At 40.1% G+C, this 17534-nt stretch overlaps 1 protein-coding gene across 1 annotated transcript in view; it reads right to left on the reverse strand.

The window, feature by feature from the left end:
- Positions 1-379: 379 nt before the first annotated feature.
- LOC306847267 (retinoic acid receptor beta-like) overlaps positions 380-17534 on the reverse strand; it is a gene marked incomplete at both ends in the record, with an annotated part of 157519 nt that continues 140364 nt past the window's right edge. The window contains 3 exons of the mRNA XM_079381115.1: positions 380-594; positions 2442-2600; positions 9491-9695. Of these exons, the coding sequence (XP_079237241.1) occupies positions 380-594; positions 2442-2600; positions 9491-9695 (579 nt within the window). The remainder of the gene's footprint in view (positions 595-2441; positions 2601-9490; positions 9696-17534) is intronic.

Consider the following 17534-nt stretch of genomic DNA (forward strand, 5'->3'; position numbering starts at 1 on the left):
TTTAAAGGACTTCGGCTCCTTTATAAATGAGCATGTTAGACAATGTAAAAAGCACCAACAAATGCATCATAGAAACATACAATGATATGTACAATGAATGCATCGGCTTGAATGAAAGAGAAAGTGTGGAAATCAATTAATAAAAAGTAACAGCTTATCATGCACATGAAGAAATCCATACAGGAGACCTGAGGAGCTTCACATCTGTCACAGGTGGGACACACACACACACACACACACACACATGAACTGCAGGGTGTGTGTGATTCTTCCAAGCTGTTTTGATTGTACACCAGCCATCGTCTATTCTTAAAGCAGAAATCCAGCTTACTGGAGAGGTCCAGTCTCTCAGTCTGAGGCTTCCTGAGCCGCTTGGGCTCTAGGGCTCCTCGCTGGAGGAGGTGGCTCCATCTGTGGGCTCCGGGGAGGGGGCCGAGGCTTTGGGCACCGTGGAGCTGCTGCTGTTTTTGTCCGAGCCGCTGCGCTCTGAGGAGCTCTGTCCATCCTGACCCTCCGAGTTCTCCAGCATCTCCTGGATGAGAGGAGGCATTGATCCCGGGATCTCCATCTTCAGAGAGATCACTCGCTCTGCACCTGCAGGAGACAGTCACTGTCAGCTCCATCTGTTTTTTTTTTTACAAATTTAAATATCATTCTATAACATGCATTTATGTAGGATCCCTGCAATTTTGTGTTCAATCCAGTTTTGCTGTAATATTAGTTTTTTAAAAAATATTAGCACATAGAGGTGCCAACACTGCAAAAAATGCTTTTCTTGGATTTTTTTTTCTTGTTCCAGCCAAAATCAAGAAGGTAAGCAAAATAATCTTGTTTTCTGTTTGTAAATAAGATTATTTTGCTTACCCCATTGGCAGATTATTTTGCTTGTTTCAAGCAAAAACTCACTTAATTTTGACATGTTTTTCTGAAAACAAGACAATAATTTTTTACATGTCTAGAAAATATTTTTTTTTTTAGAATTTTTAGATACTTTGGCTGAAAACAAGACAAAAACAGTAAGTAAGAAAAGCATTCTTTGCAGTGAATGAGGTGAATGAGAAAGAACATTGTCACATTCCAAGGTAAGAAAGGCAATAAGGAATAAAGAAGGAGCTTCGGAAGGAATAATGATCAATTTTATAATAGCTACTATTCTGAAATTAATTATCCTGCGGCTGACTCTGGAGGGCGAAGACTTTAAAATGAGACACAGCTTCAGTCTTAAGTAATTATGTTTACACTTGCTTGAAGAAAAAAATTATAATTATAAAGGAATTATAAAATTATAACTGCCACATGAAAAAACAAAAACAAAAAAAACCAACAGATTTTAGCACAAAGAAAAACAGCATTTTCAACTTTGATATATTTTGAATGCAAAAAATTTGAAATATTAATGCTATTGGATAATATTTTTTAATTATAAAAAATGTAATATTTTTTATAATTAAAAAACATTATCCAATAGCATTAATATTTCATTTTTTTTGCATTCAAAATGCAAAATGATATTATTATATAATTTTGCATGGTTATATTATAATCCATATATTATAATCCATTATAATAATTAAATTTTAAGGCACAGCCACCACAAAATCAGACGTCATCACCTCTTTTTAATTTGAGATCATTCTGAGGTTAAATGCAGATTTAAAACCATAACAAGAAATATTTTAATAGCTACTGTTTTTGAAATCAAATATTTGCATAGCTACGACAGGAAAAAACAGTTAATCTAAAAAAAAAAAAAAAAGCATTAAACTTAAACCTACCAAATAGGAAATAATACAGTTATCGAAATATGTGTCCTAAACTCTTGAAACATTGGTGTCTCATATTTTAAAGGAGTCACAGCAATTTATTAAATAAATCTGTATGTGGGTATGTGTGAAAAAAATTCAGAAGTAATAATAATAATAATAATTCATTACATTTATATAGCGCTTTTCTAAGCACTCAAAGCGCTCTACATTGTGAGGGGTGGTGTCTCCTCGTCCACCACCAGTGTGCAGCATCCACCTGGATGATGCGACGGCAGCCATAGTGCGCCAGAACGCCCACCACACACCAGCTTACTGGTGGAGAGGAGACAAGTAACTCCCTTTGTAATCATTAACATTTAATAAGTAACTGTAATTTAACTGATTACAATTACATTTGTTTTGTAATTAAATTGCGTAATATTGTTACATGTAACTTCCCAATGCTGGAAACAACTATACTGTCACAACAAATTTAGGATTAGGGGTCAGGGATTAAGAATCATCCCAATTCTAATCAGCCATTCACCCGTATTTTATAAAACACATCTTTGGATTCGAGAGATGCTGGTCCTCTATTGTCTATGCCAGTTACTTTAAAAGTTCAGTAGTCACTGAAGACCCTGAAGTTACTACACATCAGTGTTGACCTAATGAAGAATCAGTGTTCATGCTGACCTTTAGCACTGATACTGCGCAGGTCTGTGATCTTCATCAGGGTCTTGGGGAACATGTGTGGTTTGCTAGGTCTGCGCTTTCGCACGTAGATTTTCAGAGCCTCTAGCAGGGGCTCCTGGAGCTGGTCCACTTTTGAAGGCTCTTCCAAATCCTGACGATCTACAGAGACGGCATATGATCGGAGACATTATAAATGAATAAGATATCACAAACAGTCCAGCCCTCAGAGTGCTGTTGAACAGAATATGAACCCTCTAAATGTGCCATGCTCAGTGAGGAAGGGCAGTGTTATCACTCTCACTTTCTGTTAGGGGTGTAACGGTACACAAACATGATGGCTTTGACGTCACGTTTCGGTATGGTTTCGGTACAGCAGGGGAAAAACTAAATATAAAATTATTATAATTTTTTTTTTTTAATTAAACAAATTGATCTTTCTTTAAATAAATTTAATTATAATTAACATTTTCTTAGCTTCTCATCTTATGTTCTAAACTATAGGGAGCCCTTTTACATTACTATAAGGTTACAATTAACAACCCCAAACATGTAAACATGTAAATTGCACATAATGCAGTTTTTAAAATAACTTCTAAATTATATTTTTTATTTGTTGTTGAAATATATTAATTTACACAGTGCCTGTCATAACCTGTTTCATAACAGATTTATTTAAACATGCACTAAATAATTAAGACATCACTAACAGGTTAAGTAAAATATAATATGAATATATAGTCTAATATTCCCCCGAAATGCTCTTTGTTTCAAATGCTTTTTGTTTGTGACGAGTTGAAACACTAATGACTTGCCTGATGTAAATGAAATGCTACTGTGACGTTTTGTTTTATTGACGCCTTTCCACAGTTGAAACACTGATTGAGTGATTACATGACATGTTCATTCATGTTTATTTCATGTTAAAACTAGTGGTAAAGAGGAAGGGATGATTGTGCCTCCACAGGCGTTTACACAGCGATCGTTGCGGGACATCAAAGAGCATCAAAATGGCATTTATTGTTTGAATTTCCTTGATTTAACATAAATTAAAAGATGAGACTTTGTTTCCTATCAAAAGTAACAATAATATATAAACGGAAGATTCCAGTAAAATTCCACTCGTGCAGTGATTAAAACAATGCTGCATTTGCTTGGTACACATGCGTACTAAACCGAAAAACACATACCAAAAATTTTCGGTACAAATACGTAGGGGCGCCGCTATTGTTTGTGGCCCCCTGACCAGCATATTTACTCGGGTAGAAATATGTGCACCATTACACCCCTACTTTCTGCACTAGTTCTACTAGGCTATTTGAAATAATATGCAGTATGTAAGGTGTTCAATAAACAGTTGATTTCTCCATGCATTTTGCAAACCAAGTAGTAGGTTATCTGGGTATTCTGAACTACAATGACATAAGAAGTTAAAACTTTTGTGGTTGCATCTAATATAAATGACAACAACAACAAAAAAACTTCACTCAAACTAACTGAAAGACATTTGTAGTAGTGCAGGGGTGTCCAAATTCAGTCCTAGAGGGCCACTGTCCTGCAGAGTTTAGCTCCAATTTGCCTCAACACACCTGTCTGGATGTTTCTATTATGCCTTGTAAGACATTGATTAGCAGTTTCTGGTGTGTTTTATTGGGGCTGGAGCTAAACTCTACAGGACAGTGGCCCTCCAGGAGTAGGGTTGAACACCCCTGTACTGGTGCTTCTAATGCCAATCTAAATAGGGATTGGCAATCTATGACATGTGTACTAACATTGGCACAGGGAGGGTTAATCACAGGCATGCCGATCTAAATTCATTCCTCATAGTCATACTGCCTGTTTCATTGAGAATCGAATTGTGCAAGTCAACAAAAGTGCACAGCTCTGACAAACTGTTTGTGCAATTAAGGCAACTAAGGTGATCAAGGCAGCAGAGCCAAGCTTTAAATGTGAATCAAACAAATTAAGCTAGTTTTGCAGCAGTTGCCCTGTGAGATTTAGTGAATGACAGCTCAGTCTGTTCTGCATAGTTGTTGCTCTTAAAGCAACTGTATGTTTTTTTTTTTTTTTTTACCTTGAAATATCAGTTTCAAAAACATTCTGATGCCACACTGACTTCTAATAAGGACGTCTATGTTTACAACAGTGAATTCCACTCAAGTCACAAAAATCACATAAATACTCAAAACAGTACATTCCCAAAATCGCAATGACTGTGATGCCCAACATACATACAACAGGGGGGAGGGTCACATTAGAAATCTGGGCTTCTTAAGGCTAAAAGTAGGGAGAAACTCTTAAAAATAATGAGATCATTTTATAATTTTAGGGATGGGATAATTTTAACCTAAATGTTTGCTCTAAGAAAAGCATTTTAGTGTTAAAGCCAGCTCCTAAATCTGTGAAAAGTTAGGGGTAGTCAAAAGAACACCTAAACCACAAAGACCAAATCATAAACAATCCTAAAATGCCTGTTGCCCGTAATCTGCCTTGGAGTGTAAACATTTTACAATAATTCCTTTTAATTTAATTCTGTACAAATTGGGCAAGAACTAACAGCTGTTCCCTATCAGTCGGTCACTCCGAGTCACGTCGGTGACTGACGAATTGGGATCTCGCTTAGAGAAACCAATCCACTTCGAGTGTAACTAAACGCGCCAATGCACATTGGCATGTGATTATTGCATCCAGCTGCCGCTAATCACAGCATGAGTATAAGTAGGCAGCAGGTGCAGCGCATATTCAGCTTTTCGCTTTGGAGCCGAGCGGTTATATTGTTCTGCTCCTGTCTTCTGCTGACGAGTGAATTCAACGAGTTAAGCACGCTCTTTGGGAGACTCTCGTGCTGGCAGTACGGCGCTTCAGCGGTGGTGGTTCTTCCTGTGTCGAGTGGATTGCACACATCAGGTTGCACTACCCTGATTGTGTTGCAAGCGGCCATCTCCCCTGTGCGCTTCAGCACACATTTCTCTAAAAGAGCATTCACGGGTGCGTCTTTTTAAAAACGACGTTGCGTCTGGCAAACTCGACGTTACGTCTTTGTAAAGACGAGTTGGGTCTTGCTACAGACAACGTGTCACCCGTGCGTTTCTGGATGCGGTCGTTCCCTGGTGCCGGGTGATGGTCATGATCGCTGCCTCACATGCCTGGGCAGTAAGCATGCTGAGGTGGCGTTTGTGGATGAGGCATCTTCTCATGGTGGGTAGATGATCGTCTTGGAGTTGCGGGCCAGGTGCTGTCCTTTTTGCAGCAGGGGTTGGAGCGAAGGCTGTCTCCCTCCACCCTTAAAGTCTATGTGGCTGCGATTGTTGCCAACTACGACCCTGTGGAAGGGTAAGCATGACTTGGTCATCAGGTTCCTTAGGGCGGCAAGAAGGTTAAATCCTCCACGGCCCCCCTCTATACCCCCTTGGGACCTGTCTGTAGTGCTCAAAGCACTACAACAGGGCCCATTTGAGCCTTTGCAGACAGTTGAGCTGCAGTTTCTTTCAATGAAGACTCAATAATTGCTCCTGCTTGCATTGGCCTCCATCAAGAGGGTAGGGGACCTGCACGCATTTTCGGTCGACGACTCGTGCCTAGAGTTTGGGCCGGCTGACTCCCAGGTAATCTTGAGGCCCCGGCCTGGCTATGTGCCCAAGGTTCCCACTACTCCCTTCAGGGACCAGGCGGTGAGCCTGCAAGCGCTGCTCTCAGAGGAGGCAGACCCAGCCCTGGCATTGCTTTGTCCCATCCGAGCATTAAGATGCTACGTTGACAGGACGCGAAGCTTCAGGACCTCAGACCAGCTCTTTATCTGTCACAGAGGTCGGCAGAAGGGGAATGCCGTCTCCAAGCAGAGGATGACATTACCCTGGCTTATCAGGCACAGGGTGTGCCCTGCCCATTCAGGTTGAGAGCCCACTCTACTAGAAGTGTTGCATCTTCCTGGGCGTTGGCTCGAGGCACCTCGCTGGCAGATATTTGTAGAGCTGCGGGCTGGGCGACCGCTAACACGTTCGCTAGGTTCTATAGCCTGCGTGCGGAACCGGTTTCCTCCTGTGTTCTCACCTCAAACGGATAGAAGCACTGAGAGGCTCCGGTTTCGGGTCGGCTTGCTAAAACTGCTCCAGAGAGTCCGTACGGTAGACCCTGTCGAGCTCCTCCATTCCCTCGGCGGTCAGACGGAGCGGAGCGTCTGACGCTAGGCCCTTGCTCGATGAATCCGTGAGAACCGGTAGAGGGCTGGGTTCCATATGTAAGGCCTAATTGGATCCCATATGTGTAAAGTCCACGGTATAGCCTGAGAGCCCGTGTTTCCCCAGCAGATGTTCTGCCATTGTTCAAGAGGCTTCTATCTCCTCTAAATTTTCCATTTGCGCCTAAACGGTTGATTCATATGCGTAAGTGCTTCTGAACCTCCTTCGGGAAGGGTGGGCTTCTGCAGCGTCCGGTTCCAAGTGGAACGGGTACGTTTTCCCAGTGCTATCCAGTCTTACTGAGTGGGTAGTGCCGTAGCAACAGTAACTGGTCTTCTGTGCTAAGCCCTTACCTGCGCCAAAAAATAGGGGCGCAGGAGGCTTCCACAGGACACTGGAAGGGGCAGTATCCGTCTCGGTTACGTATGTAACCCTCATTCCCTGAAGGAGGGAATGGAGACGTCACGTCCTGTCGCCACGGCTGCTGTACCACCGCTGAGCGGCCGGGTCACCGGCTCGGCTCCTCAGCGAAAACCTGAATATGCGCTGCACCTGCTGCCTACTTATACTCACGCTGTGATTAGCGGCAATAATCGCATGCCAATGTGCATTGGCTCGTTTAGTTACACTCGAAGTGGATTGGTCTCTCTAAGCGAGATCCCAATTCGTCGGTCGCCGACGTGACGTCTCCGTTCCCTCCTTCAGGGAACGAGGGTTAATCCGTGTATCATTCGTCCTTTCCATTTTCAATTGATAAATGAAAATCAAAAAATGAAAATCTGATTGTTTTTTTTGTTATTTGATTTTGAATCAGAAACGAAAAATGAAAACTGTCTTGTATTTCATATTTTAAAATTTCGTTTTGGATCAAAAATACAAAATTGAAAAGGGTCCACACAACAGAATCTGTTTTTAATATTTAATTGCTGGGTTGTGCGTCACCCGGAAATTTTTCTGCGAGCAAATAGGCGGGCTTGTGTACCCCCTGGCAGTTTTTCTGTTATTGTATTACGCTATAATTGTTAATAAAGCTTAAAAAAAAGAAAAAAAGTTAGCGACACTATGGCAGCGCTGGAGCCACACTCCACATTAATCATGGAGTTGTTCAAAACCGGTATGACACACGCTGAAATTTCCTGCACACTGAAGCAGATGAATATCGTAGACTGCTCGGAAAGAAGCGTCAGAAGATTTTGTGCTGGACACGACCTAAAGAGAAAACGACTTTTGTCAGACACAGCATTAGAGAGGATTTTGGCTGGGTCGATTTACGAAGTAAGTGTATATTTCGATTCCCACCGCTTATTTAGCAAATATTTCCATTAATAATGTGACAATTCCGTGACAGACTGGACCATCGTATGGCCGGAAGTTCATGACTGGCTATCTGGCATCAATAGGGCTTCATGCAGGAGAAGGTCGGGTCGGAAGATTCCTGAAGGAGCTCCATCAGCCATACCATGAATTCCGGCGTCAGGTAGGATGACTAGTAGGTAATACATGTCAATATATTATGTTAAGCTGATTAAAAGCACTAATTTTAGCTACGACACATCCCTTGCTAGTTAGTTCATGCTATGAATAAACCCATTTTTTTTAACATTTCTGTACAGAACTTTACTGCTGCTTTTCACATATTTGAAAGAAATATTTATTGCTACAATAAACACAGCCAGGTCAGAGGTCAGGGAGGGTCTGACAGGTGAAAAGCTGAGAAAAAATATCTGTGGAATAAGTATGACATGCAGACATGTAAGAGGCTGACAATTACCTGAAAATATAGGTCCTGTGGATAATTTTACACAATTACAAAATTGGTGTCATTTTTAAAAAGATTTCTATTTAATGAAAAATTAGCCTTATTAAATTAACTTATGAAAGTTTTTTTTTTCTTCTGGGGCCTGAAATAGAGGAATTATGGTCAATATTGATAATTAAACAATATTTAGCTGAATGTGTTTTTGTGCTGGCACCTTGGCTGAGTTAGGTCTGTCATGGATAAATAAATATGACAATAAAACTGCCAGTAGGTGGCAGCAAGTCCCTGTTTTAATAAATGACTGAATCATTCATATCAAATGATTTGTTCAAAATGGCTGATTCAATAGAAAGGAAACAAGTCAATGGACCATTGAATCACTGGCTCACTCGATTCGTTCAAAAACTGATTCATTCACCATGCTGTTATATAAAACTAATAGTATATTAGTGCTTGCGGCCTCGTGCACTTGTGCTGATATACAGAAAAGTACATTGCTTGTGCAATGAATATAAAAACGTAAAAAACTCATACATTGGTATTTTTTGTTTCATTGCTGAAATTATAAGGACATTCTAACCAGGGCTCGAATTGAGTGGGGATGCGGGGGGATGGCATCCCTCTGGTGGAAAAAAATGACAAAAAGCATCCCCTTCTGTAAAACCATAATACACTAAATTATTAATTTTGTGTATTATGTAAAACTTAACATGCACATGAAATGTAAAAATGTTCTACTTATGATCATTTATGAACTAAATAACGGCGATTTGCCAATCAGAACTTGGTAATGTAACAAGCTGCGCACAAGCAGAAGCAATATCGTAATGTTTCGCACAAAATGGTTAAAGCGCAACTTTTGAAGTTTTTTAAGACAACAGAAGGTATGATTTTTCCTTGATTAGAATTTAAAGACATTCTCCTGACATAATGTATGTGTGACTGTGAGGGACCGAGAGACGATAGGAGAACTGATATTGTCCAATTTTGATATAATGGGCGATATATTGTATCACCAAAAATGATTGAGGTCATGTGCATATATTGTGCAATAAGTCGATATATTGATTATTGTGATAGGCCTATCTGCTGTGGTGTGTGTGCAGGAGCATCACCTCCAGAGATGAGGCAGATGGCAGACAGCAGTCCCGTCTCCGTGTCGTCCATCTCGATGGGCAGGAGCTGGTTGGCGAAGGTGAACACCAGCTCTGTCAGCGGGCCGAAGCCAGCGTTGTGCATCTGTGTGCGGTTCAGTGTGAGACCGTCAGAGAACGTCATTGTGTCCTGGCCAGGGGTGTAACGTGTGCAGATACGCAGTATCTAGAGAGTAAGCATCAAATCACTGTAACAATAGACCAGACTACCTATTATAGATCAGCTTCACTTCTCTTTATGACAAATAATTTGGGGGAAACTGACCCAAGATGAGCATCACCTTTCTGAGACACTGAAAGCTGAAAGTGTGTAGACATGAGTATAAGAGAGAAATGTTTGTGATGAAAAGCAATAGCCACAAATCAAAAATTAGATCTATGGCTGGATGAAACGGACCGAAAATGTTGGATTATTTTTGGGCTGAATACTAATACATGATATACATCTCTGCTCTTTTTTTTATAGTGGGCTAAATGTTTATTTGTCTTTTTATAAGTCACACCATAGGTACATGATGTTTGACATTTTGAAGTCTTTGCAGCGCGGTTGAAGCAGCGGCACAAAGTTGAACAAATTCTTGGCGATGCAGTTTGGTGCTGCTGGAAATGTAAATCTGTAGTACTTCCACTTTTGGATGCAACCTGTTTATGAAATAATTTGTTGATTATTTCATCAATGAATCAATTAATATCATAATAATAACAAATATCATGCCACATCCTGCCTAAATGTTGTGCTCTAAACAATATTCAAATGGAAAGCATTTGCACAGGAATCTTGTTTTTTTTTGTGGTGAATAGCCAATGGTATAGTGCTTGTTTGTTGTGTGGCATAAATGGATATTCTCCATTTTTAAGTCTACTAACTGCTAAGAAATCTGGACCTAATGAAAAATAAAAAAGATGAACATGCTGATGCAGTACTTCAGACCTACATTTATGTCTGGAGGAGGACCATTTACATCAAAATGTTATTCGATTCACATACTTTATAGCAAATAAACTGCTTAATCATCCATTTTCAGTGAGATTTACTAAATATATAGTGTTTGTGCATCTGCCATTGTGCATTTAACTACAATAATGCCCAACAGATGTCTGTGGGTGAGTAATTCACTTCTTGATTTGCTTTGTAAAAATTACTTTGTGTTGATTAAATATTGTTATGGTGCATTATTATCAATGTGTTTATTGCTAAGTTTAGCATGGCAAAAACAGACATAGGGCAGAGCTTACAAGTAATTCATGACAACCTCACAGAGTGAGGTCAACAATGTCAAAAGTCTGTAAAAGTCATATATGAACTCGAACAATTGACTTGTTATTGTTCTTAAGGAATTGTACGAGAAACATCTGACATAAAGTTACAAGAAACATAACTGAGAACTCCATTAAATCACCTCGGCTGTGAAACAACAACACCTGAGCAATACAATTTACTTCTGCGTGTGTATATGTATAATAAGAGTGCATATCAAGTCACTATTATTTGTATAGCGCTTTTAACAATACAAATTATGTCAAAGCATATGGTATGTGTGTGGTTCTACAGCACAAACTGTGGCTTGCTGACAGTGATTGGCAGCACTGTCAAGAAGATGAAACAGAATAAAACATGACTGCTGCTGACAGCAGGCTGCTCTCTCTCTATACACTACACACACACACACACACACACACGCACACACACACACAGAGGCGCGTTTGATCCTCCTCCTCATAACGGTGAGCTGCTATCACAGGACACACACTCTGACCTTTGGAGCTGGAATCAGTGTGTGTGTGTGTGTTTTGAGACAGACAGACAGACAAAGTATAAGACTTCACTGTCTTTAAAGGGGTCATACTGTATAAGTTTGTTTTTCACTGATGTTCACCTATAATGTCAGTCAAGGTTGTATGCACCAAAAACATTTATAAAACAATTTATAGAGATATTTGTTCAGTCTATTTCATTTCCACAACAATTACTGCATGGCTACTTATCAAATAAATAAATAAAAAAGGACAGGAAATATTTAGTTGGAATTATTTAGAATATGTTACTGTACATGCGTTGTAATGTATCGTGTGAGATAAAGATGGAGAGACAAGAATGGCAAAACTGCAGTGTTTATGTGAACAGTATGTTTTGTTTTCCTTGTACATCAAACTCCTATTTCAAGAAAAAGTAATTGTGTGTGTTAGATGAAGGTCTATCAATCGGTTGTTGGTCTATCTATTTTTTCTCTCTCTCTCTTGTTGTCTCTGTCATCTCCAGCTCGCTGAGTGTCGACCGCTCTCGTTCTGTCTCATTACTGCAGGAAAGACAACTCGGCTCTCACACAAACAACAAAGAAATATCTGAAACTAAATACAAAGTACAGTGTAACCGTGGAAGTTTACTGAGAAAACTAGAGCTGAAATACTACTGTACATCATATTATTATAGGACAAAACATGAGCAGACTGACCCACTGAAACCATGATCCGAGCTCAAACTGTACCATTCATTTATGAATTAGCCTAATAGAAAACAATTAATCAAACAGACTGACATCAATAATTCATCTAAACTAATCTTACAAGACAACCAGTGACAACTCTTCACAAGAACGCTTCATCCTCTTACTTGTTAAATATTCATTAGATAAGTCACATTTTTGCAACCCACTATTTTCAATAGGAGTCATCCATTGCCTACATGTCAATTAGTAGTTTATTTAAGCAGATCAGTCTATTCCTGCTTTTGGTTTTCATTGCAGCAAATGAAGGAAATCCTGATTGTTTTGCAAAGATATGAGGTGCTAAACGGCAAAAGAAATGAATAAATAGGAACTACAACATTTGCATCACTATCATCTATTGAAAAAGGATTGAGATTCCAAAGTAAGAAGAAAAGAAAGCCTGCATTAGATGACAAATGCTAAAATAATTCTGTTCATGTTCAGTTTGCCACCTTTACAAAAGTATAAATCATTTTTGAAGCCTTTTCTCCAATATGACAGGAAAGAAAATCCAAACATTCAATTGCAGGTGTTTACTGTATTCATTAAATTCACCCATTCAAGAAAAAAAACCTCAAGCAAATATTTACATTTTCATTTTAAAAGGAAGTAATTAAAGAAAAGTTCCCTTTCAGTCGGTCACTCCGAGTCACGTCGGGTGACTGACGAATTGGGATCTTGCTTAGAGAGACCAATCCACTTCGAGTGTAACTAAATGAGCAAATGCACATTTGCATGCGATTGTTGCATCCAGCTGCCGCTGATCACAATGTGAGTATAAGTAGGCAGCAGGTGCAACGCATATTCAGCTTTTCGCTTCAGAGCAGAGTGGCTCCTCACTTCTGTTGACGAGTGAATTCAATGAGTTGAGCAGGCTCTTCGGAAGACTCTCGTGCTGGTGGTACAGCGCTACAGCGGCGGTGGTTCTTACCGTGTCAAGTGGATTACACACATCAGGTTGCACTACCCCGTTTGTGTTGCAGGCGACCATCTCCCCTGTGCGCTTAAGCACACTAAAAGAGCTTTTTCCCTAAAAGAGCATTCACGGGTGTGTCTTTTTAAAGATGATGTTGCATCTGGCAAAGTCGACGTTGCGTCTTTGTAAAGACGAGTTGGGTCTTGCTACAGACGACGTGTCACCTGTGCGTTTCTGGATGCGGTCGTTACCTGGCGCCAGGTGATGGTCACGATCGCTGCCTCATGTGCCTGGGCAGTAAGCATGCTGGGGTGGTGTTCGTGGATGAGTCATCTTCTCATTGTGGGAATGCTCCGTTACCTCGACAAAGGGACGGAGCTCTGCTGCCTCTGCCTCGATCTGGTTCTCCTTCTGTCTGCAGACAGATGAGGACTACTTCAGGTGGTGGCACGGGTGGTCTGAGGATTACAGTGGTGGCAAACCCTCCAAGGAACCAACCCTCGAGGGACCATCGCTCCTCTTGCGCTCCGAAACCAGTTGAGCTGCCAGTGGAACGTGCTGGGCCCTCTACAAGGGTGTAAAGAATGAGCCCTTATTTTAATTGAGCTTTTAGGGAATCTATTCTTAAGATTCGATATTGATATTTACATGATTAATCGATATTAATCAAAACGTCCAACTTATACCTTGTTAACGATACCTCATTAACGACTTTTCCAGCAAGCGTTAAAATCAGTACGTTATCTCTTAACAATTCAGTTTTATTACCGTGGCCACAATAATAACACAGAATTGATTAGGTAATTTTGAGCATAGGTAACGCAATCTTTGGCAAATAGTTTAAGACTTGAAAATCACATAGCACCAGACAAAGATTTCTTAATAAATCAAAGTTTATTTGCTACTCTACACACTACTAAGCTAAATAACACCAAACAGATTACGTACACACAAACACACACATTGCAGGCAATGAATTGTTTTGATCTGAAGAGAGTTTAAGGTTCTAATGCTCGTTTTCAAGAATGCTCTAACTTCAACCTGAGGGAGTCACAAGCAAGGAACTTTACTATCTTTACTCTTAAAGATGAATGCAACCAGTTTCCAGCAGAATTAAGGAGATTTATTTGATATTACTTGCTTTAAGTTGAGTTTCCGTTCCTTTCCTGGTCGAGGGAACCCCGGGTGCAGATTGGCTGCTGAAATCGCTGTTGTGTGATGTCACTGGGAATGCCCTCTTGCGATTGGTTGGTTTCTCTGTGACGTGATTACGCTCTTAGGAAGTCTGTTTCAGTTATTACGGTTTCAGATGTTAAAGTTTCTTTAGAGGTTTGACTAAGTCTTGATAGTTATTCAATGCTCGGCCAGATGTTAATGGCTGGGAGCGCTTTGGCGATGAGGAGCCGAAGTTTCACCAGGTCAGCGCGCGAGCAAGCAAAAGAGAGCCACACACCAAAGTTGGGTGTCTGTCTTTAACGGGCTGATTTCAGTCTGCCCCTTTTGCTGTTTGATCCAATCACAAGTGTTTCTGTAGGGTGGAGCTCCCCCCCACACGGTTCAGTTTTCCGTGCATAAATTCTTTGCTGCATTATTTAATAAAATAAAGAGCATATCCTAGTAGATTCCTATAAGTGTTTTAATAATACATTATGATGAAAAAGGTAAATTATCATCAGAGGTGGGTAGAGTACCCAAAAACTGTACTCAAGTAAAAGTAAAAGTACTTCTAGAAATATTTACTCAAGTAAAAGTAAAAGTAATAGTCTGAATAGTTACTTGAGTAAGAGTAAAAAAGTATCGGATAAAAAAACTACTCAAGTAGTTAGTTACTAGTTACTTTGGATCATATAGGTACTGAATATAGACTATTTTTATTTAGATATATAGATTAAATTTATGTAATGTGTGTGTACACACACACACTGCCGTTCAATATATATATATATATATATTTTAATGTAATTTATTTCAGTGCAAATCAGAATTTTCATCAGCCTTTACCCCAGTCTTCAGAGTCACATAATCCTTCAGAAATCATGTTGATTTATTATCAGTGCTGCTCTTTTTAGCTTTCTATTCATCAAAGAATACTGAACAAAATCTCACAGGTTCCAAAAAATATTAAACAGCAAAATTGTTTCCAACACTGGTAATAAATCGATATATTATAATGATTTCTGAAGGATCATATGACTCCGAAAACTGGAGTAACAGCTGATGAAAATTCTGATTTGCATCACTGAATTAAATTATATTTTAAAGTAAATTAATTATGTATTATCCTATAACCTATGACACTGAAACCTCTGAAAACACCTCACATGACTGCTCTGAACATAACAAAACAAATGCATATTGACGGATCTTCTGTTCTGCAAAATGTAAACAAATGTAGCCTGTATTTTTGCAAGCGTAAATATAGTAAAAATATGAATATTAATTGTGTCTAGAACAGGCCGCGCGCCGCTGCGCAGAGCTAACGCGGGTTCCGCGGGTGTTCATTTCATACTCTGTGACAGCTTATTTAATGTATAAATTATACATTGTATTTAATGTAAGGTACCTGTACAACAAACTGGTAATGTCATAGTGGTATCGTGGCCTATACCTGTGGAACAGTAGACAGCACACACGGTGTTCATCTAATAAAGATCTTTATATAGCTCTAGCAAACAAGCCTTTGCAGATTTGCTTTCAACTGACTGTAGATCCAAAGCCACGTCTTCAGCGCTCTTGATGTTCTTAAACTCTCTGTTATCTGAGTGAGAACCGCTTCAGAGACTCAGCGCGTGCCGCAGGGAACTGAACGAATCATTCAAACTGATTCGCGAACCGATTCACTGGTTTGCCAACAGGTTTGATAAAGCCTTTAAACAGAATCGACTCAAAAGAATGAATCATTCGCGAATGGGCATCGTTCATTGCCCAGAGAAAAGTAGACGGCGCGTTTGGAATAAACTGAAGCATTTTTAACTTGGATTGCATTAAGATACAGTAACGAGAGGAGAGTCGCCCACAGTAACGAAGTAAAAGTACAGTTTTTTCTCTAAAAATATACTTGAGTAAGAGTAAAAGTACCCATTTTAAAATATACTCTAAAAGTATTAGTTACCCAAAAAATGTACTCAAGTAAATATAACGAAGTAAATGTAACTCGTTACTTCCCACCTCTGATTTTCATCTACACCAAATTATTGCTGACGCAACTAGCTTTCATTCGAAATCAAACACCAAGTATTTTGCATACCCAAAGTACATATATCAATTTGATCTATTACAAGGTTAAGGCATAGATTAAACGATCCTAAATTCTAAATGATCACACCAAGCATGTGAAACTAAACAATAGTGATCGAGAAAAATTAGACATCAAAAAATTACAACAGTACCATAGATTCCAATAAGACAGCAAGCTTAATTTAATGAAATACAACCTGAATATATATTGTAAATATATTGTATATATTGCTTTTGAGTATATTGCTTTAATAGTAGGAACAATTATAATTTGTTCTTTTTGGAATCTTTAAGCAAAAGACTTGAGTCTCTTTGTCTGTTAATAAGAAGAAAAGGCACATTTCCTTTGGAATGTGAGGAGGAGAGTTGTCCAGGGGTCATGAGTGTCCCGTTGGGCATGTATCTGTGAGACTTCAACGCCCAGTCTCATCATAAAACATCTCTCCTGGTTGACACAATCATTGAATTTATGCGTTAATGGTCAGGAGATATCAGGGGGGGTCTGTGCTGGAGCCTTTCCAGATGCCAAGGTCTTCGTCCTGTTTCTGGTTGAATTATGATTAAGTGATAAGAAACAACTGTGAAATCCTGTTTTAAATACGTTCCAGATTTTTCCACACACATATCCTTTGTTTTAGGGGTCTCGTGAGACGTTAAGGAGAGCAGAGCAGGATGCTTGGGCGCGGTGCTGGTCGTTAATTAATTTTACGGCCACAGATAGTGAAAAGAGCAAATTTCTCCGGAATGTGCTGTCCTGTTAATAGTTGTGTGTGTGTGTTCTTGTTTCGACAAAGTTCTACAAGGGGCATACCAGCAGTATCCTTGGCGCTCCTCCCGGCGACCGGATGTCGATCACTGCATCGGAGGGTGAGCCGGAGCTTTCTGGGGAAGAAGATTCGGCTGCGCTGCTGTTCCGGCAGTAGCAATGCCTGAGTTGAATCCAGAAATAATGGCTATGATTTCCCGGGCCGCTCTCCACCATGTCCCGGGCTCTCGAGGTTGGATGACTGGTTTCTCAGGGTAGCTTGCACTGGTTCTCAGCACCCTGCCCCGGTGCTTCTCTTCCCAGAGGTGCATGGGGAGCTTACCAGGTCGTGGACGGCACCTTTTACTGCCAGAACCTGACCTGCTAGCTCCTCCTCCCTCACCACCCTCGATGGTGGTGCAGCTAGGGCGTATACGGGGGTCCTACCGGTGGAACGGTCGGTTGCGATGCAGTTGTGTCCTAATACTGCCTTCACCTTGCCTCCTCTTCCAGGCCTGTAGGTACTCTTCTGGTCTGTCCAGCGATGCTTATGTGGCCTGTGGAGAAGCTGCCTCCACCTTACGCTACGGCGTTACCGCAGGTTCTTCAGGCTAAAAAAAC

Source organism: Barbus barbus (genome assembly GCF_936440315.1).
Source record: "Barbus barbus genome assembly, chromosome: 27".
Classification (NCBI taxonomy): Eukaryota; Metazoa; Chordata; class Actinopteri; order Cypriniformes; family Cyprinidae; genus Barbus; species Barbus barbus.